The sequence below is a fragment of the Artemia franciscana genome, chromosome 17 (genome assembly GCF_032884065.1).
Source record: "Artemia franciscana chromosome 17, ASM3288406v1, whole genome shotgun sequence".
NCBI lineage: Eukaryota > Metazoa > Arthropoda > Branchiopoda > Anostraca > Artemiidae > Artemia > Artemia franciscana.
In genome coordinates this window covers 340919-363986 of record NC_088879.1, presented here as the reverse complement: position 1 = coordinate 363986, position 23068 = coordinate 340919, and the positions used below count along the sequence as shown (strand labels likewise).

Below are 23068 nucleotides of genomic sequence, written 5' to 3'. Positions count from 1 at the left end.
GAGGGGGGTTAAAGCTGAGGTAAAACCTATTTTATCTAATTCTTCGAAATATTTCTTTTTTAGTTCATTTTTTTTTAGCAATGAACCTTTTGGTCTTCTGACCTTCCTATATCTATGCTTGTAGGCCCTTGCCCTAATGGGGGACGGCCTTTGACATACCTGTAAATCTCCAGGTATTTGTGATCGGTTCCTCATTTTCTGTTCGTTCACTTAATTTAACTGTTTTTCAAATTTGTAGAACCTCCCTCACCCGTAATAAACTTTTATTTATGTATCGGACTGTCGATATCGTTGATATTTGTTTCATCACGTATATTTTGTGTTTCGTTATTGTTTCATTATTATAAATTATTTGTTTTAACTCGTAATATTATATGATATTACCTCAGGCCAACGCGGCCGTTCACGCTGCTCTTACATCCCATCCCCCCTTGTTGTTGCAATTCTCTTTAAATATTTCCTCATGACCTCTTTCCATCCCATTCAGGGATGACCTAATTCTCCTTTGACCTGAAATGGATGGCGAAAAGGCACAGTCTTTGGCAGTCTATCATCCTCTGTTTGTAAAGCGTGTGCTAGCCATCGTAACCTTTCTTTCACTACAGTCCTAGAAAGTGAGATATGACTAGTGTTGGCTGATGTTGAATATCGATGTTGGTATATCGTACCAAATATCAAAACATAAATATGAATATCAAAAATTGTATTATATCGGCTTTTTCTGGCATCTACCGGTGAACTATCCTGCAGAAAAGATCCAACAGAGAAAACTGTTTCGTAAACGGTCGAGAAGAAGAATATCCAGAAGTATCTAATCCATTGACTCATCTTTGCTGATACACATCATGCACAGCTGTATCCAAAAGTTGGCATAGCCTGTTTGCAAACTATGTTTAGTGAGGGTGGACTCTCAAATGTTGCTGATAAACTTCGAAAGGTTTGGTGAGACAAAATACCTTCTAGGCTTATAGGCCTTGTTCCGTCACACTCATCACGATTGCCATATAATTCAATTAGCGTTTCAAGAAATTATATGCCCTGAAGATCTTCTCCTAGTTGAGAGTAAAATATCAAGAGCCATGGATTTGGCCTTACTGCTTCTGTCACGGGTTTCCAGATTTTAAGTACGGAGTATTTAGTTTTAAGATAAACTGATCCCCTCAACTCATAAAAGTATTGTAATATGGATATCAGAAATAACTATACAAATTGTCATAAAATTAATGTCCATGTCCGCCACCAATGCCCAAGTCTCATGTACCCATCAAAAGCCGTGGAACTCTGAGAAAATTTGTATTACTTTTGAGAAAGGGAGGGAATGCCCCTAAAAAGTCAAAGAATCTTAATAAAAATCTTACCTTCAGGTTTGGCATATCAGAGAACCTTACTGTAAAAGTTTCTAGCTTCAATCTGCAAAAAAATGTGTAATTTCGTAATTTTGCCAGAAGAAGCATCACGGATGCGTGTTTAATTGTTTAATTTTTTTATTATTATTTTTTTTTTTTTGTCAGGGTGATCGTATCGAACCAATGGTCATATAAGCATTGGGAGATGACTCCCATTTTGTGACCAAAACGATTGGAGGGCAGCTACATGCCTTCCCATGTTCCTTTTTTCCCCAAATTCATCCAATCAAAATTTTGAGATAGCCATATTGATTAGCATAGTCGAAAAGTCAAATAATCATGCCTTTGGGGTTGACACGGTCCTGCAAGTCCCGGGGAAAAGGTTGTAAGTTATGAAATTTGTCAAGTGTATCCATAGAGAATTTGTTATTGGGAAATAAACAGGCATTTTTTTGGGAGAGTGAATTTTCTGCGGGTGAATTTTCTGCTGTGGGGATTATCCATAGGGAGGGAAGTTTCCGGGATGAACTTTCAAAGAGAAATCACACTCGGGGGAATTTACCAGAATTCTTATACTACATTATTTTTATTTGACTCTCTTTCTCTCCGCCAATTTAATTTTACATGTGGAGATATACCGAGGAAATCACCCTCAGAAAACTCTCAAAGGTGTTGAAAAAGTCTGGGGGATTTTTCCGTGGAGGGAGATTTTTCACAGTAGAGATTCTCTATGGGGTTGTTGCACGCGGGAGAAACTTTCTCTTGAGACATTGGGAGGGGAGAATGTCGACAAACAATTAGAGTTTATAAGGAAGACAAGTATTTTTTTCAAACAAAAGTAGGCTGAAAACAACTTTCCAGGCGGAATAGTCCGGAAGGAGTTTTATGGGGGAATTTTCAGTTGGGATGGATTTTTCTGGAGAAAGGTGGATCTTACTCGAGAAGAAATTTCTAATGAGGAATTTTCTTGGTGGGGATTTTCCATGGAGAGAAAAGGTGGATTTTTCGGCATTATTTGAAAAATAATTAGATAAAAAAAAATAACGAAAAGTAAGGAGGAACATCCAAATTTAAAATGAGCAGAAATTGTCTCATATATGAGGAGGTGGTCTTTACGCTACTTTTATCTTTTTCCAATTATTTAAAAACGATTCCTGGAACAAATGAGCCTTTTAATTAGAGTAAGGAGATTTTTAAAATATGAAAATAAATTGTGGTGCGAGGTTAATTTGGTGTACCACAGGGGTCCATGCTCAGCCCCCTTCTTTTCTTATTAGTTTTAAGTGAGCTTCAGTTCAGCAGTGATTCAAGATCCAAGCTTTAATTTGCAGATGACTTAGTTCTTTGTTCAGCAGGTAGAGATTTAAATATTATTGACAATAGTCTAAAACAAATGCAATCATATTCCACAATGAAAAGTTTGTCATACAATGCATTTGTTTATACTATTGTCAATAATATTTAAATCTCTACCTGCTGAACATAGAACTAAGTCATCTGCAAATTAAAGCTTGGATCTTGAATCACTGCTGAACTGAAGCTCACTTAAAACTAATAAGAAAGGAAGGGGGCTGAGCATGGACCCCTGTGGTACACCAAATTAACCTCGCACCACAATTTATTTTCATTTTTTAAAAATCTCCTTATATTTTAATATGATATTATTATAAGGTTACGCATCCTTTAAGGTTAAAATATTTAACGAGCTTGTCCCATATTGAGAACTTGACTCACCCTGTTTGTGATTTCCTTGTCCCCCAGAATGGCAAATGTCACTTCCAAGTTTTTCACTAGAGTTGTTACCCTTGCAAAAGACAAATTACCTGCCAATCCAAATTCAGACACCTTTTCATGTGAAAATGACCATTTTGTATCCCGATTCCCTCTAAATTAGGGATGGCTCGGTACACTGATGGCTCGGTAAAAGACGGCAAATGTGGCTCTGTATCTGTTATCCCAAGTTATTCATTGAATATAAAAAAAACTAGACTACCTGATAATACTTCCATCCTCAAGGCAGAGCTATTGGCCATAAAAGAGGCTTTAAAGGTCGTCAATATTAATCCACCGGCATCCAAAAGAGAAGTGTTGCTTTCAGACTCCGGAACCACCCAAATAATCAGACTCCGAAGCCAATATTAATCCACCGGCATCCAAAAGAGTAGTATTGCTTTCAGACTCCGAAGCCACCCAAATAATCAGACTCCGAAGCCAATATTAATCCACTGGCATCCAAAAGAGTAGTATTGCTTTCAGACTCCGAAGCCACCCAAATAATCAGACTCCGAAGCCAATATTAATCCGCCGGCATCCAAAAGAGTAGTGTTGCTTTAAAACTCCGAAGCCACCCAAATAATCAGACTCCGAAGCCAATATTAATCCACCGGCATCCAAAAGAGTAGTATCGCTTTCAGACTCCGAAATCACCCAAATAATCAGACTCCGAAGCCAATATTAATCCACCGGCATCCAAAAGAGTAGTATTGCTTTCAGACTCCGAAGCCACCCAAATAATCAGACTCCGTAGCCAATATTAATCCACCGGCATCCAAAAGAGTAGTATTGCTTTCAGACTCCGAAGCCACCCAAATGATCAGACTCTGAAGCCAATATTAATCCACCGGCATCCAAAAGAGTAGTATCGCTTTCAGACTCCGAAGCCACCCTTCAGCTCGTCTATAATATCGATGGGAGTGCCATGGATACAGACCTGAGGACAATCAGATATCAATTAATTAGTCTCCAAAATAGCCTTATTGACATCAAGTTCCAGCATATCCCCAGCCACCAAGGCATCAAATATAATATCTCAGGTAATAATATCTCATAATATCTATATAATAGGTCATAATATAATATATAATAATAGGCCATATATATATAATAGGCCATAATAGGTCATAATATCTCAGGTAACAGACCAGCTAGCTAGTAGCTTCTTGTATAATCCAATATGAAGGCCCAGACCTTCAGAGACATACTCAGAAGAAGAATTCCTTCAAAAACAAAAATGCCCACTCCATCCTTATATCCATCAAGGGTAGGTAATATTCTTTAATATAGAATCAAACGCAACTCTTCGATCCTGAGAAAAAAAGGAGTTTACTTGGCATAAACGAGCCGATCCATATTGCAGACTTTGTAACTCTATTCCAGAACCCCTGAATCACCTGATGTTTGAATGTCATTGCATCCGGCTGGAAATATATCAGTATTAGGAGAATCTTCAGTGAGGCAAACCTCCAGCCTGACATCAACGTGTTGCTGCTCTCAAGCCTACCAGCTAACAGAGACAGACATCTATACAAAAGTATTTTCAATTTCCTAAGAGATAATCATATATGCGAGAAGATCACGGAGATGGTAGCAAGACTTATTCCTGACCCCTCATAACCTGCAGATTAAAAATCTTCATAAAGCAAAAAGGAGACCAAAGCGGAATCCAGGAGGCTTGGCTTTCCAAGAAGAAGTGTGAAGAACGAGTTATTGAGGGTGGTTTAGCCCCCTCATACAAAAAACAGTTTCTGCTCTTTTGAGTTTTAATGCTGCTCCGTATTTTTAGTGAACTTTGACTTGACTTTTATTTTGACTTTTTACAGATACATGAGGGAAAAATTTAAATTTTGCTAACGCGTAGCGATTAACTACATAAACATTCCTAAAGACGTCCTAAATTAAAAATGATAATAAAAAAACGTACATAAATGTTCCTAGAAGCATCCTACACTAATTAAAATAATAACGAAATAGAAAAAAAAGACAATCACCTCCTCTCAAACACCTCCAGGGTAACAACCCTAATCCAAATACAACATCCTCCACCCTAACCCCTTCAACCCCCTTCTCCCTCCAGCCCTATAACTCACTCCAATCCCACACAAATAAAAAAAAACTAATTCCCGAAACTAATTGAAAAAAAAACAATTTTTTATTTAATCATTGAAAGGCAGAGTCAACTCTCAGGCGAAAATATTGACATGCTGCTGATTTTGAGTTGATTTTGATTTTGCTGATTTTGAGTTGATTTTGATTTTGCTGATTTTGAGTTGATTTTGATTTTGCTGATTTTGAGTAGCCGAAACTATCCAGCAGCTTATTTTTCTTTATCTTAAGCCCGAGTAATTCCAAATCAGGGCTTTTGTAATATTCATTCAAGTAATAGAACTTTTTGTATTTTATTCAAAATTTGGAAAAAAATGCGCAAAATACTCTTGAATTACAATTTTTGATATTGACTTTTGTCAAAACTTGAGTAAAAAAACTGATTAGAAATATCGAAAGCGATATATCGAATATAGCAAGCGATATATCGAATATCGAAAGTAAAAATAATGGGATATCGATGTATCATTTAATCAAATTATCGCTCAACACTTGATTGGAACACATTTTCCTAGAGCTGATTGTTTACAATTGACAGCCCAGATGTTTAGCGGATATTAGATATTAGCAGATTTTTTTTTTTAAATAAAAATATAAATATCCATTTTTCGATTGATTTGTCTGATGAAACCCGGAAAGAAAAAATAAGCTGTGGAAAATTGAGAAGGTTTTTTGGCTCTGAGATCAGCCTTCACTAATTACACTTTTGATTCTAGATAGATTTTGAAGCGACGTTAATTTAATAAATTTTTGCACATTGTAGAAGCGCGAACTAGTGAAATAGCTTAATGTTTCATTTTTTAAATATATGAAAAAAGAATAGTAAAAGTTTTACTTTCATCGATACTGTATATTCTTAATGACTTTGTAAAAAGGAGGGTTTTCATGATTCGTTCCTCCTTCTCCAAAAGTGACGGACTTACAGTGACAATTTTTATGCCCCTTCTCTTTACTTTTGGACGTGTGGTTATCTATTCCTGTCTGGCTTTATCAAGGCACATTCGCTGGTATGTAGTTCAGGGTTAGCTGGGGTAGGGTTGTAAATTTAGAAAAAAGCAAGTTCTATGATTTTTCAAAATTTTTCTTTGGGGGAGGGGATATGGGCCTGAAAGTCTTTGTCACGCAATTTCGAAATGAAAGTCACCTGCCATTTAATTTATAAAAATGAAACACTTCTTTTCTTATGTAGTTATTAAATTCATATACTCACCTCATAGTTGACAGTCACCAACGTTGGAGGTCTACCAGATTCCCAAACCGAGTTTTTGTGTGAATTATGTCCTATTTGTAGTTGAGCCAAAATACACTTTGCCATTTGTGGTTTTTAGATGCGGTTGTTGTAATGTCTCTGTGGTTTTTGCCGATATGCAGTAATCACATGTTACGTGTTTATTAGAATGACTCAGAGAACTAATAATCAACTGCAATTTGCGTATATGACTCTAGTTGTTAAAATGTCTTTTCTTTCGTTGATAAAATATGTCTGGTTTCAAAAATTGTATTCTTATAGTATAACTAGAATGTCTTACTTTTGTCTGAGTATCGGAACCCTCTAAACCAGTAACGGCACTGGTGGATCCAGAGGGCTGCCCCCATCAAGATTTTCTCCGGGGCTCTCGTTCCTTGTTTTTTTTCACGCTTTCTTAAAATAGATTTGTCAATTTGGTCAGTTAATGGTGCCATTGTCACATTGGGCCCTCCCAGATTTTGCTTACTGGTGCCCATGTCACATTGGGCTCCCCCTAAGATTTTGCTCTAGATCCGCCATTTTGGGACAATGGGTCAAAATAATTCCTGAGACCACACTGTCCAAGCAAGACAAAATAAGAAAACGTAGAAGACGAGTGAGCTAATGTCTTGGCCGAAATATTTACATTTTTCGGCGTTTTTTACTTACTGTAATTTACCTCGTTTGTCTTCTTTGTCCTACGTTTTCTTGTTTTGAGGAGTGAGTTTGGAATCATCCATGAACTCATAGACCAGGTGAAACATTGACAAAATTGAGCTATGGCTTGAAACGTAGATTAGGCAAATTTACTTTTGACTTAAAGATGGATCTTTACCCTATTTGGACGATCGATCATGAATTCAAAATTTATGCTAAATTTATCAGCTATTTTTCATCTTCCTTCGCTTGCTATAGTTGACTTACGACACCCTAAAAGAAAAAGAAAGATAATGAGTGTAAAGTTCATTGCCTATTAACGTTGTGTCGTTAGGTTTGCTGTCCAAAATCAAAACATGTTTTTTTTTTTTTAAAACATGTTTTGAGCAGTCGAAGTTTGAAGCCACTATGTCATATAGAAAATGATAGTAAATGCTGTGGTAAGTAAATTCAGGGTTCCCGCTCCTAGTGATTTCTCACTATTTCTAGTAATTTTGTATATTGCCTAAACAAACAAATCAGCACATAAATTACTAGATTATTGAAGGAAATCACTAAATTAAACAAAAAATCACTAAAATCTAGTGATTTTTTTCTGGTTGTGTTTGAACAAAGATAAATTAAAAAAGAAGACATCTAGCGATTTAGAATACGTTATCAATAGAAGAGGGATGTGCATTTTGCTCTCTGGTATTTTATCCTACTATGTATAATTGATGAGCGTCCTTCACACCGATCCAACAACGTTAGGTCGTATAACGATTACCTGATACAAATACTTTTTTGGAAATACTTTACTGCCAGAGTCAGTTGCTTTCCGATCATCACAAGAGAGAGTACCCTGTTTCGTCACTTGGCTATGGGATAGAGTTGAAATTATCTGTTTTTTTTTGGGGGGGGGCTAAGGGGACTGGTAATTTTGTCAAATGGACTTGTAATCCACCATTTTGGGACAATGGGTCAAAATAGTTCCTGAGACCACACTGGCCAAGCAAGACAAAATAAGAAAACGTAGAAGACGATTGAGCTAATGTCTTGACCGAAATATTTGCATTTTTCCGCGTTTCTACTTACTGTAATTTACCTCGTTTGTCTTCTTTGTCCTACGTTTTCTTGTTTTGAGGAGTGAGTTTGGAATCATCCATGAACTCATAGACCAGGTGAAACATTGACAAAATTGAGCTATGGCTTGAAATGTAGATTAGGCAAGTTTACTTGACGTTAAGATGGATCTTTACCCTATTAGGACGATCGATCATGAATTCAAAATTTATGCTAAATTTATCAGATATTTTTCATCTTCCATCGCTTGCTATAGTTGACTTACTTGAGTTGACTGTTACTTGTTAGTTGACTTAGTTGACTATAGTTGACACCCTAAAAGAAAAAAGAAAGATAATCAGTGTAAATTTCATTGCCTATTAACGTTTTGTCGTTAGCTTTGCTTTCCAAATCAAAAAATGTTTTTTTTTGTGTTTTTTAGGGGGGCTAAGGGGACTTGTAATTTTGTGTTTTGGGGAAGGGGGAAATTTTTTGCCCTGGACCTCATAAGAGAGTACATGCTACCGTTATTGTTTTTTTTTTTTGTATTTAAAAGTGTGTATGGGATGCCTCTAATGTTTATTATGTCTTGAGACTGAGTGTGTTTTGATTCTGGACGACAAAGCTGGCGTAACAAAGTTAAAAGGCAATAAAATTTTACCTCGTTCTCTATTTTTACTTTATCTGCATTATTTATACTTAATTAAACTTCAAAGACCTTTTTCACTGCAAATAAGGGATTTCTTAGAGTTGTACATTTGTAATGGCGTTATGTTGTTTAAAATGGTCCTATCGAACCCGTTTTATGTTATATTTTTTTACATAAAAAATAGTTTGTTTGAAAATGTTCTTTTGTCTTCAGCTATTTTTTAGTCTTAGGCCTACCTCATAAACAGGAATACTTAAAAGAACTTGAAAGACAGACAAAATTAAATTTATACATATCACATTATAGAAGATATCATAAAAAGAGTATTTTTAGTGGAAAATATTGAAATTTTCATCACTGAAAACTACACATATTTAGTGTTGAATCGAGATTGTTTGGTAAATTGTATTTTCAGTTAAATAGTGTTTCAGTCTTGGTTTTGGGGTACTGGTCTTCACGTAGAGTTGGGGATTATTCATAATTGTAGCCCTTTTAGTGTCGGACAGGGTTTACGTTTTGATTTTGGACGAACGAGCAGTTTGGAGCCTTTTTCTTTTTATTCGAGTTTTCAGTGAAATATCTTTCTTTAATATTGGATAAAACTTCTTGAAGCCTCTGGTTCCAACAAGCTAGGATAGCCACTTGTATAGCCACTTACGGGTAAAACTAAATAGAATGTCGTAAATGTACTTTTTCTAATGGATTTCTTGATAAAAATTGTCAGATATATTATCAGAAAACTAAAAAACTCATTATAGCAAAGTTTGTGAAAATAAAACACGATTTTTGAATATTTAGGTAAAATATTTTGATTTGTGACCTCCTGCGTTGGAGTATTAGCCTCAGATGGATTATTAGCAAACTCAGAAACTTAAACACACACTATAGTGGGCATCGAAGCCCATTTTGTGAAATGATATCATTCGATCCTTATATTGCATTATTGCTCTTGGATTTATGATCAGCAAGGTCAGACACAGTGGCGTCAATCGACGCCAGTCGATTGACGCCACATCGAAGGCATTTTTCGCCACATCGAAGGCATTTTTCGCCACATCGAAGGCATTTTGACGCCACATCGAAGGCATCGGCATTTTTCAATGGTAACACAAGAAATAGATTTTTTTCAAAACCCAAGGGGGAGGGGAACAAAATCTAGATGGAACGTGCCCCCTCCCAATTGACGCCAACGATCAGTCACTCCCGGCTAACAACTATAGTGGAAATCAGACACTATTTGTGAAATATGTGCTCAACGAGGTTTTTATTTTGGACTTCTTCTTTATTTCAATATCAAATTCAAATTTATAATCAGCAAGCTTAGTACCTCTTAAATACTAACTTTCTGAAGTTAAACACCACTTGTGAAATATTTACTTAGTGCCTTTTCATTTGGGCCAGACATACCCTAACCTTATTTATATCCGACCATTATGATTTAACTGTATAAATCTATTCTAAATAATCCTTGAATTATCATGAGTTGAAAAGTGTACATCATTCTTATGTTTGAAAAAGTTGGGATAGGGAGGGTTTACTAGCCCACTTTTCTCCAATCATACAGGTAGGAAATCCTTGAATGACAAAAACCCTTACAAGGTTTAACATATTTGCATTTCACCAGAATGTATCTAAAAAGTCTAGGGTGTTTCCATAGTTTGAGTCCTTAACCCCTGGGGGTGCACTTATCATGTTACCACACATACTTTTTTTTACCCTTTGGCCGATCCGATTAAAGTGGCTATGTTCAAGTTTTGATTCGATGTAACATTTAATGCAGTTTAGCACATTAACACTTGAGGAAGCGACCAAATTGCTATTAAATGAATCGAGTCTTCTATGCAATGAAATCAAAGGGTTATATGGAGCTAATGAAACTTCGGCAAATGGAAATCCAAACAAATTTCAGTAGCGCCAGCATAGCGAAGTATTTGATGTAACAAATGATAGTTCGATACTTTAATATTATATAGACAATTGAATGTATGCTTAGAAACAAGGAGCTAAAAAAAAAAAAAAAAAAAAAAAAAAAAAAAAAAAAAAAAAAAAAAAAAAAAAAAAAAAAAAAAAAAAAAAAAAAAAACAAGAAGAAGAACCGATAACAAAATTTGCAACATCATCTAAACAATGAGTAAAGTAACAAAGTAGCAGATTACCCTTGGGATAAATTGATTATAAAAGCATGGTGAATACAATTATCATTAAGCTGACGCTCATTGAAATGAAAACCAAGGTAACGGTCTCTCACAGAAGAGATCACCACCATACACTAGTCAATTGGTGAAGGGTTAGCCGAGGGTGCCGTGGATTAAAATATATACACTTGGTTTTCGGATTTCTACAGAATATAGTAGGTCTGTTTAAACACATCTTATTAAACGACCAATAATCGTATATATATATATATATATATATATATATATATATATATATATATATATATATATATATATATATATACGCCTATTTATTTAAATTTATTATTGGAAACGGCACTGTGATTTTTTCAGAAAGTTTGTAATTTACAATTTTCCGGTATAAAAAAACTATTGAAGCAGGCCGTGACTTTGAGAGAATGTGTTTAACGCCTTAATTCTGTAAAAATATTTTTCATATTTTGAGTGGTGTCACAAACACTTAAAACAGTTACAATAAATTTTGCTGAAAACAAGTCCCTGCGCTAAATATTTTTAAAAGCATATTACAATTTAATTTGATTGTCAAAATTAGAATAATTTGTCGGTATAAACATGCAAAAAGGATTACCGAATGAAATCAAATAAAATTAGCGTTGTTTTGCGAAAGAGATTAAAAAACGGTCTTTCTTTTCATCGATCGAAGCTCGGTCCCCACGTAAATTACTGTAGTAGTAACTAACGGAACTCCGCCATCAGCATAACTTAGATTGTTAACGTAGGCCTACCCATATTGAATATCCCAACAGAGTCCACTAGCAATGAGACACTTATTACGACCACCAGAATACGTCTGTTAGGAAACGGCATTTGCTTATGAAAAGGGGAACTCGTTCCAGAACCTAACCAATGAATTATTGACAAAAAATCCCATGTAAGTTGGGTCGACACTCTAATTTTCGCCTTCATATTATTTAGACAATCAAACGCTTTACGCATTTCAACAAAACGAAACATTTGTATAAATTGATAATGGCCAAAAAATCTTATCAACGTATCGGGGCGCAGAATGAATCTGACATTCATTTCCATTGAATGGCGGTTCCTATAAACGAACTGATTACCATTCGTATGTAGAAAAGATCCGGGACAAAATATTAAATGATGTCTAGGCTGTTTTGACAGGATTATCTATTCACAAAATGTTGAAAAGGACAAAGCCTATTTTTAAAAAGCTACAGGGGGGGGGGTAATTTTTTCAATTTTCACAGTGAAAATCCCAAAAAAGCTGTAAAGCTGTATTTGATGAATATCCCAAAAAAATAACTTCAAAATTTGGCAAGGGCGACAAAAATATCTAGAAAAAGAGGAGGGGGTGATTAACACACCTGTTTTTTGACATTGTCGACATTAAACCTACGGGGAAATAGTATCTGCATTATAAAATTCACGCATGCGGTTTTTGATATTGGACTAGTAACCAGCAATAAGAATCAAAATGTCTGCAATGAAACAACCACAATGCATTTTTGTAGGTGAGATAATTCTAAATCTGGCGTATATACTCGTGGTGTAGATATATAGGATAAGGAGATAATATTTTGAAGACGTTTCTCACTCGCGGAGATAAAAACCTATGTTTTAGGTGAAACCAATTCAGTTGGCAGAGAAAAGCCATAGTTCGTTAATATCCACATATGATGATAAGAATAATGAACAGCCGCAAAAGTAAAATCGACAAGAAAAAAAATGTATGAAGAGGCGAGAAAGGGACGTCAGTATACATATGTCTGTAACAAGAAGTATGTGTTAAATAGTTCGTGGTAACTACCTGTCAGTAAGGAGCGGCACGGACCAATTGTAACCGATATTATAAAAAAAAACGGAATTTTGGTAACAGTAGATGCGTCAAAAGGATTTGCCTATTGTCCTCCTTCCAGATATATTAAATCCATTATTCTTAAGGTTCCTCATCAAAAGCTACGAGCCTGAAAAGTTTTTCGAGATTTTTGAAAATAGGGGATAACAGCCTCAAAAGACCAACATATCTTAGTGAAAATCGCATCATCAGATTCAGCCTATCTGAGAAGCCTACGTCGGTTTCAAGGTTCCATCTGCCAAAATGTGGGATTTTGTATTTTAGCCAGAACAAAGATCGTGAATAAGTGTTTTTTTTTCTTCTTCCCCGAGAGTGTTATTATCGAACCTATGGTCTTAGAAGATTGCTCATTCAATGAGAAATTGAAAGTTCAAGTACCCTTCTTAAGTGACCAAAAATATTGGAGGGTAACTAGTCCCCCTCTCATGCCCCTTCTTCCCCAAAGTCATCCAATCAACATTTTGAGATAGCCACCTTGTTCAGCCTAGTCTAAAGGTCCAGTAACTATGCCTCTGGGGAAAAGGCTGCGTATGGTGCTCGATGTTTACATTTAGCATTTGTTGTTGGTATTGGTTTGCATATACACATTTTTCGGGAGGGGGATTTCCTCCGGGGGGGGACTTCCAACGGGGAGAATTTCGCATGGGAAGGGAAGCATCCGGGGATGAAATTCTCAGCGTACATTTTTAAAGAAGGAGTTTGTCTGAATTCTTATGTGAAATCAAAAAAAAACTAGTTTTTTTAACTGAAAGTAAGGAACGACATTAAAACTTAAAACGAACAGAAATTACTCCGTATATGAAATGGGTTGTCCTCTCCGCAATCCCTCGCTCTTTACGCTAAAGCTTTTGATCGTTTTAAGAAGCAGAATTGTGGCAAAGAGTTAAACTTTAGCGTAAAGAGCGAGGGATTGCGGAGGGGACAACCCATTTCATATACGGTGTAATTTCTGTTCGTTTTAAGTTTTAATGTCGCTCCTTACTTTCAGTTAAAAAAACAAGTTTTTTTTATTTAATTTCTGAACGTTTTTGAATTAATGCATGTTTGATTTTAGCTCTCCGCACATAAATTATTAAAATGAAATTTATATATTAATTCTTTTCTGGCTAAATGGCTTTCTCTTAGTTTTGATCAGACGATTTTGAGAAATAAGGGATGGGGAAGGAGGCCTAGTTGCCCTCCAATTATTCGGTTACTTAAAAAGGCAACTAGAACTTTTAATTTTTAACAAACGTTTTTATTTGTAAAAAATATACGTAACTTAAGAATTAACTTACGTAACAAACTTTTATATTCTTATATTTTTATTACGTATAGGAGGGGGTTTGTACCTTCGTTAATACCTCGCTCTTTACACTAAATCGTAAGTTTTGTCCCTATTCTTTAAGAATGACCCCTGAATCAGAAAGGCCATAGAATAAATAGTTGAAATTACTAAAAATACTTAAGCATAAAGAGCGAGGTGTTTATTTCCTCCTAAATACCTCGCTCTTTATTCTAAAGTATTTTTAGAACCCCTCATATGCGTAATAATCTCTGTTCGTTTTAAGTTTCAATGCTACTCCTTGCTTTCAATTGAAAAAAACTTTTCATGTTTATGTTTTCATTGTATTTTTATAGCAATGCTAGAAAATCCTGCGCACTTTTCATTGAATTTTTCTTCCCCCATGGCATATTCCTCCAAAGAAAGATCCTCCCACATAGCCCTCTCCCCTCAACTCCACCCCCAAACCAAAAAACCCCCTGAAACATCTGTACACTCCCCAATAACCATTACTATATGCAAACACTGGTCAAAGTTTGTAACTTGCAGCCCCTCCCCCAGGGATTTTGGTGGAGTAAGTCATTCCCAAAGACATAGTTATTATGGTTTTCGACTACGCGGAACAAAATGGCTATCTCAAAATTTTGATCTGTTGAAGCGTGGACTGCTGAAAAAAATGAGCGTGGGAGGGGGCCTAAGTGCCCTCCAATTTTTTTGGTCACTTAAAAAGGGCACTAGAACTTTTCATTTCTGTTAGAATGAGCCCTCTTGCAACATTCTAGGACCACTTGGTCGATACGATGACCCCTGGAAAAAAAAAACAAAACAAACAAACAAATAAACACGCACCCGTGATTTGTGTTCTGGCAAAAAATACGAAATTCCACATTTTTGTAGATGGGAGCTTGAAATTTTTGCTGTAAGGTTCTCTGATACGCCAAATGCGATGGTGTGATTTTCGTTAAGATTCTATGACTTTTAGGGGGTGTTTCCCCCTATTTTCCAAAATAAGGCAAATTTTCTCAGGCTCGTAACTTTTGATGACAAAGACTAAATTTGATGAAACTTATATATTTAGAATCAGCTTAAAAATTTAAATTCTTTTGGTGCATTTTTTAGCATCAAAATTCCGTTTTTTAGAGTTTCGTTTACTATTCAGCCGGGTCGCTCCTTACTACAGTTCGTTACCACGAACTGTTTGATTATGTTTATTTTGTCTTACTTTCTTGCGACCTAATTTTACATGTGGCGATATTCTGGGGGAAATTTTCAGTGCAGTTGGAATTGTCTTGGTTATTTTTTCGGCTGGGGGAGGGATTTTCCATTGGGCGATTTTCTGTGGGAGTACCTTTTTTTGGCGGTGGGATTTCCAGAAAAAAATACCACGGAGGAGGGATATCCGGCATGATTTGAAAATTATCAGGAACCAAATAAAAAAGAAATATTCTATGAAACGAAAGTAGGCTAAGTAAAACTTTCTAGGTGGAATTATCTGAGGAAATTTGCCGGGGGGAATTTTCAGCGAGGATAGAATTGTTCAGGAGGGTTCGTGTGAGAATTTTCCCTTGGAGGGGAAGGAGAATTTCCCGGTATCATTTGAAAAACGATCAGAAATGTAATTAAAAAAACGTTTATTTTTTCAACTGAAAGTCAGAGGCAACATAAAAACTCAAAATGAAGAGAAATATTCCGTATATGACTTGGGGGGATTTCTACTCTCCAGTACCCCACTTTTACTCTAGAGTTTGACTTTTTGTCCCAGTTCTTTAAGAGCGACTCCTGAAACACAAGGGACGTTTAATTGGAATAAGAAGTTTTTTTAAGTACTAAAAAACTTTAGCTTAAAGAGTGAAGTATTGAGGAGGGGGCAGCCCCCTCATATACGGAACAATTTTTGTTGGTTTTGAGTTTTTATTCTGCTTCTTACTTCCATGTTGAAAAAAACTTTTTTTTAATCTAATACATAGAAAGAATGGTTGAAATAAAAAAAAAAAATCAGTCAGATGATAAAATAAATAACGAACAAATAACGGTCAAGTCTGTTCGTATCGGTGGAACCACAACAATTCTAGAGGAAAAGTAAAACTAGCTAAAAATTGAACATAAGTCAAAAAAGGAAATTTATCGAACTTGTAAACTAAATGAGGTTAATAGAGGGTAAAAAACGAGAAATAATTTTAAATGGCATAATATAATAATCCTATTTTCTTTACTACAGTCCTGTTACTTGGCTTGGTGGCTCTGAAAGACTGGGGGGAGGGAGGAGCTATGATGCTTGACCATGACTAGCAAAAAAACATGTAATCAAAACATAAGGTGACCTTTTACATTTAAGTAAAGTTGATATTTCAATCCTACAACGGTGGCTTTCTCAAATTTATACAGTGGAAGTTTATCAAAATTGTGTATGAGAAAATCACCTATGCCTTCTTTTGTGTCTTTAAGTTCTTTGGGTTTTCTGGGGGATTTTTCCGTGGGGGAGATTTTTCACAGTAGAGATTCTCTATGGGGTTGTTTTACGCGGGAGAAACTTTCCATTGAGACATTGGGAGGGGAGAATTTCGACAAAAAATTAGAGTTTAAATTGAGTATTAGAAAACCACCTTTGCATTCTTTTGTGTCTTAAAGTTCTTTGTGGCAATTTTCTGGGGTCGTGAAATCTTAAATCTTAAGGTTTTTAGAAATTTTCTACGCGTCTTTAATATCTAAATTATTTGCCTTATTTTTACTGTTATCATGAATCGCTCACCCTGAAAATTATTTAGGCGTATGTGCTTCAAATTTTACTTGACTTTAGCCATAGCCCTCAGTCATTTTATTCTCTTTACATATCGTTTTTTATTGTTGATGTATTGTTTTTTAAATCTTATTTTATATTGTAGAACATTCAAGAATGTCAATCGCTGCTGAAACAACTCGTTGAGAAACACTTAACGGATAACAGTATCGGTCGCATAGAAATGGTGTTTACATTCTTCTCTGATTCGTCTTTTTTGGATAATCTTTTCAAGAGGCCTTCAGAATATCACGAAATTATGAAACAGGTTGTTCAAGAAATGCATACAATGATGGACCAAGGTGGACTGTGAAATTTCTATTTGTGCTACTTAAGTTCAGCGTTTATTCTGTGATTTTTAGAGAAGCTCGTGGAAAGCCAGGCTTGCGAGGCTTTGCGGAGCAGAGCTGGGAGGACAAATTCAAAAACCCTACTCAGTAGCTAATAACGTACGGGGATAAAAAATTAGCTTCTATTGAAATAAAGAGCGAGAGGGGTCAAATGAAAGCCATGGATGAAGCTAATCTTCTCTATCTTAGGCTCGGTAAAAATTGGTTTGGATTTAGACCATGATGTTTGGCGGTTGTTTCTGCCTCGTCAATAAGTGACGTCCAAAAATTATACACGGTTTTGTTTAGATTTTTTCCAACAATATTTCTCGTAACTTTAAAGTGCAAATTCTCACGGATTTTTTTTTTGTTTTTACTGGGCATGTGTGATTCTGTTTAGCCTTGGTATTAATAGAAAGTATATGTAGAACTAGCTTTCTTAAAACAAATATTGCATTAATGGTTAATGGGTCCAAATGCTTAATTGTGCTTAAATTGTGTCTAAATAACACCCTGTTATTCAACTTGATATATATATATATATTTATTGTTATTATTTTTTTAATCCTAATTTATAGCAGACAATGTCACTGAAAAATAATACTGATGAAACCAGATGGAACTAGATGAAAAATATCAATATAGATAGTCATACCAAACCTAAACTCAGTGAAGACCAGAGTATTTTTCGTAGGCTTAAATGGCCTAAAAAAGTAGTGTTTAAGCCTGAAAATTTTTATGCAAATATGCGGTATTGTATTTTTAAGCAAATAGCTATTACAGATACTTCAGAGGACCTTGTGAAGAGAGGGAGGTACATCTCGTGTATCAGCTGTAATGATATACTATTATAAATGGTCTTTGTTTCCATTGCGCGGCATTGTTGGGTTTCTTCGTATTTGCCACTAAAAAAACAGAAAAACTTAAACTGGGGTCCACTTCAAAATAATTACGTCCCTTGCACCGCATTCCAGTCAATTGATCGCTGTCTGATTCCTATATCACTTTTACTTTTCCTTTTTAAACATGCAAGCGAAGCAAAAAGAGGTGGTTATTGTTTCAAGGATTTTCAGCAGTAGATGGTATATTTGTACATTCTTTTTCTACACATATTTTTTTTTTACACAGAAATAATTGAAATAATCAAACTAGAGCCATGAAAATTCGTGTGGTATAATTTTGGATGCATAGCAAGGAAATTTCGCTTGAAAAAATATGAGAATATAAATTAAATAACAATAAAATAACAAAACATGCAGTAACCCTGAATGTGACGTGTGATAGCATGCATGTGAAGGCTGTAGTTCCAGGTTACCGATCACTGTGAGTGAATTGAAGGGGTTTTTATGTTGCCAGGCTATATAGGTGGTGTGAGGGGTTGAGTTGTGAGTGAGAGTAGTGACAAAAGTCGGCTTTATGCTAGCCAAAGAGCTAGCTTGGCCAGTTCTTTAATATCCATTTCACTGTAAATTTGTTGCTTATGTATTTAAAAGTACGAAAAGTTATTGGTTTCCTCTTGATCATGTTTGTCGATTGTATTTATACTCAAATTGCTTGTTTAGAATTGAACCCCTTTGTCGAAAGAAAAAAAGTGAGAATAACTTAATTGTTTTTATGATTTAACCTTTCTATAGCTTATATTTTATCCGTTTTTGATGTTGTAGTGTGACCTTTGGTTTGTTTTCATCCTGCACCCAAAGTTAAACTCTTAAGACTAACTCGTGCACCCAAACTCTTAAGACTAACTCGTGCACCCAAACTCTTAAGACTAACTCGTGCACCCAAACTCTTAAGACTAAGAGTCTATTGCAGCCCCTCTAAAAGGCTGAAATTACTCGTAGTTACTTTTCGGTTTAGACCAGAAATTTCCTATTGAGGTTTGATGCCAATAGACAAGGTGTTAAGTCCCGTTATAGTTACTCCTAATTATATACGTCTACATTAAGGTTGAAAGTTCAGTGTAAGGAGTAGGAACAAGGTAGTGCCTTCGATGTTTTTTTGGGAACAAGGATTCATCAGCTTTATATCATATTTGGTGGAGGGGTGAGGAGGAATGGTTTCAAACTATTAACTTATGTACTGGTGAGGATCGATGCTTTATTGGATATCTAGACCTAACTAGGTCTTCTGCATTTCCCGTCTTTCCTGAGTATTTCCTTGGGGGATACTTCAAATATGTTTTTAGAAAAGTAATTCATCTCTTATACACCTGTCTAGAGGATGTCCTGGCCTGCATAAACAATTGTTTAATTTGTCTAGCTTGTGCGAAAAAAAAGTTTATGATTAGAAATACTATTAATGTTCGTACTGTATTTCGTTCCTGACTATATTCATTAGAATTAGCACCATATATTGATACTGGCGCCAAGATACGTAACTCAGAATATACTTTGAAGGAGATGGGAATTTTATATATACTTGTAAGGAATTAAAAAAAAACAAAAACAAATCAATAAGCTCATGAAAATTCCGGTTAGAGGAGGAGAATCAGATACCCTCCCCTCCCCCTTCAGTGTGTGCTTGTATTACTTATTTATAAAGCTGCGTAAAAATGGAAATGTTATGTTAACAGAGATTCATGATCGATCATTTTGTGCTCTTGATTATAGTGACATGCATTTCATGCGTATCACTTCTGATATATGTATTTAGTTAATAATTTCTTAAACCACACTGAAGCTCCGAATATTTCGGCTTCACGCCCGGAAGCCTTTATTAAGAACAAAAACTGAACGTAATTAAACACAGCATATAAAAAGCGGAAAAAATCAAACCTAAACGAAAAGAAACACAAAAACTTGGATCTTAATAAAGCCCAATATGACAAATGCTCCTCAATGAAAATAGCAGCTAATAGCTAGTTTTACAAATACCAGAGAGACAATGTAATTTTTCCTGATTTTGTTTGATTTACTGCTATTTGAATTAGTGAACATTTGTCATATTGAACATTGCTAAGGTGTGAGTTCTTTTTGTTTGGGTTTTTTTTTGCTTTGCTTGATATGATCTGTTTAATTTAGTTTTTTTTCGTTGATAAAGTATTCAGGGCGTGAAGCCGAAGCATTCGAACTTCTTGTTGTTAAAATTTGCTGCTATTTTTTATGTTTTTTCAGTGTCTTATCGGAAATATTACACCCGTTTTTTTTCTTTTCTTATTTTTTTTTTTTACTTGTATATATTTTTAGTCAAATACTTGCATAGTATTTAGTCAAGCATGTTGTTTAGCACTTTTTGCGTTTTATTATTCCAGAGAGAAATTCCACTTCATAATTAGGTCTTCCTTTCATTCCGTATTGTTCAGAAATATATTCAGGCTACTTTTTGTCAAATACTTAAATTTAATATTCTCTACAAGACGATATAAGCCCTAATTTCTTGCTACTTATGCATAGCTCAATGCTGTCTTTTCAACAGACATCACCCGCCTATAAAATTCGGTTTGTTAGAATTCTTTTCGTGATTTTGATGATTCATAAACTTATTACTCTTTTTTTCTTGAAGAAGGTGATCATTACTGGCGGGATCAGACGTAACTGTGATCTAACCTGTTGTTTCTTTATTTTTCTTCTTTTTATTAGGGCTTAAATTAGTATGGAGTATAGCAGTAGCCACCTAAGACTAAATTAAAGAACTTGGCTTTCTCAAAGAATAATATCACTTTTCTCTATTCTTGAAGCTTTTTAAGTTCCCAACGAAAGAACCATTATACTTTTCGATAGAACATTCTTTAGCTTTCTAATATTAATTTTTATTTAATTTGTTTTATTGGCTTCAATCCGGCAGAGAGTATTTCGTATTTTAAGGATGCCGGGGATGTAGTGCAGTATATCCATATAATTCAGTAGATATTTATGGCCGTATGGTGTCTTCACGGTTTTCATGGCAGAAACTGCAAGTATACCAACTTCCATAGAAACCATAAAACTGTTCCTGTAAAAGCTGAAAAGTTTATAATTATGTAAAAAACATGCTTTTGCAATTGAAATTTTTTAACGTCTCCAAGCATTAAAACTATTCGTAGGGGTTTTTGTTCTCGAATTTATGCTTCGGTCTCTTATAAAAACGTTCCTTGTTTATCGATTTTTTAACCACTAAAAGTTGTATCAATGACCTATAGGGGGGTAAGAATAATTGCATGCAAGGTCGGTTTTTTAGTGACAAATAAACAGCGGGAGATTAAGAAGGAAATTCTGTAAACGTGATGGGAGGGATTTCTCCTGATTTTGGTCGTGAAAACCCCTCTCCTAGTAATATTGAAAAAGATGGTTAAAGATAGATTTGTGTTCAATAATTCAAAGATTAATGTGTTCATTAATCTTTGGTAGAATGTTTCAAGATATTGCATTTCTAAGTGATACCTTCAGTTTTATCTAAATATGTCTTTTTATATATAGAAAGTTTATCTAAAAATGCCTGTTTTTTCATATAGAAGTTTTTGTGGATCAATTTTGATATGTTGGAGTAAACTGCCTTTGATGATAAAATCATTCCTTTTGTGATTTCCTACTTTTTAGTTTAAGTAACCGTACTACAATTAATACATCAATTTTGTTATCTATTGTTAAAATTTTTATGATCTTCTTTTTTATATGAAGTATAATCGTCGTTAGCTGTGAGCCCGTACTCCTATTTTGTTTCTATTTCTGGGAGGACAAAGTTATTTTCCCTTATTATTCTGGTGTCTCCTTCTCAAATTCTTTTTCCATTCTTTCCACCCTTTTCAGTTTTTATTCTATACTATTTGTTATTTGTTCTACCTTTCTTTATTTTCTCGATTTGACTCTTCGTTATTTGTGTCCTAGCTCACAGGGCCCTGAAATTTTTTGGATCATCTTTTTGGACAGAAGTTGCTATCCTTCTCTGGTAAGGTTAAGCTTTTCAAAACTAGAATTAGAAATGAATAAATTAAGAATTTAAGTCTACTTAAGATTTAAATGATACTTATTAAACATTCCTAATGTCCTCTGGGAGAATCTTGAACAGTGAAAAGGGGGACAGAGCCTGCTTTGGGAGCCTGTGTTGTAGCTTTAAGTTGGTGATTGCTCATATTGACTGCAATAATGTGAGATTAACTTGTAGTAGGTTGATATTTAAGTCATATGCCTTTTTTGTGTCTTATTAGTTTAAACTGTCTTATATTCTTAGTAGCTAAAGTTGTATCTATTCAATTTAATAATGATAATAAAAGCTGTTTTTATTTAATGCCTTTCATATTTTCTTTTATAAAGTTACTCCTGCGAGGTCATTGACATAAGTCTCCTTAGCAATAGTATTTTTACACGAAAGCACAGGGTGGCGGGCCCCCCTCCCCCATGGCCCTTCCTGGCTGAAGGATCTTGAGGTGGAGATCAGCACTGCCAGTTTGGAATAGTGCCAGAAGTCTAGTGCCGTATCCTTACCTACATTTCCCAACATTTTTCAAATATCGTACCCCTTTGCAAAGATTTTTATCATGGAGTACCTCTCCCACGTAGCATTATTAACTACCTTTAATCAGTGTTGCGACGTGTAAGACGGAAGTACTATTTCAACAGTATTCCATCATGACTATTACTGTAAGACTTGTTATATTGAATGTAGCACTTTTTCACTTGTAGCACTAGGATATAGCACCATGACCACAGTGGAAATATAGACATAAAAAATGCAATCACATGATGTGTCTCAGACCAAAATATATGTCAGGACTTTTTTTTATACCTGACAATAATCTAAATACATTTAAATACGGGATATGATGTGTGCGCACATTTTCCCATTCAGCCCTCTGATCAGCTCCTCCTTCACGTTAAAAGAGATAAAATAATAATAATTTATTTATAACCCACTGCACAAAACAGTGTGAGGATAGTGGATCAAAAAGAGGGAAAACAAAATAAACA

The 23068-nt window shown here is 35.1% G+C and overlaps 2 protein-coding genes across 4 annotated transcripts in view; one reads left to right on the top strand and one right to left on the bottom strand.

Moving 5' to 3' along the window:
• LOC136037654 (tubulin polyglutamylase complex subunit 2-like) overlaps positions 1-6525 on the bottom strand; it is a 90189-nt gene extending 83664 nt beyond the window's left edge. Inside the window, exons 1-2 of one of the 3 annotated variants that reach the window (XM_065720377.1) lie at positions 6439-6513; positions 1359-1410 (exon numbers count right to left, since the gene is read on the bottom strand). Coding sequence is in view for 1 of the 3 variants with exons in the window: in XM_065720376.1 (XP_065576448.1) it covers positions 6439-6443 (5 nt within the window). In the remaining 2 variants the exon portion in view is untranslated. Of the gene's footprint in view, positions 1-1358; positions 1411-6438 lie in introns of all 3 variants that reach the window. The other 2 variants (XM_065720376.1, XM_065720381.1) reach the window with 2 other exon arrangements.
• LOC136037655 (tumor necrosis factor alpha-induced protein 8-like protein) overlaps positions 1-22388 on the top strand; it is a 41605-nt gene extending 19217 nt beyond the window's left edge. Inside the window, exon 3 of the mRNA XM_065720382.1 lies at positions 16964-22388. Coding sequence (XP_065576454.1) covers positions 16964-17170 — 207 coding nt within the window. The 3' untranslated portion in view covers positions 17171-22388. The remainder of the gene's footprint in view (positions 1-16963) is intronic.
• Positions 22389-23068: the final 680 nt, after the last annotated feature.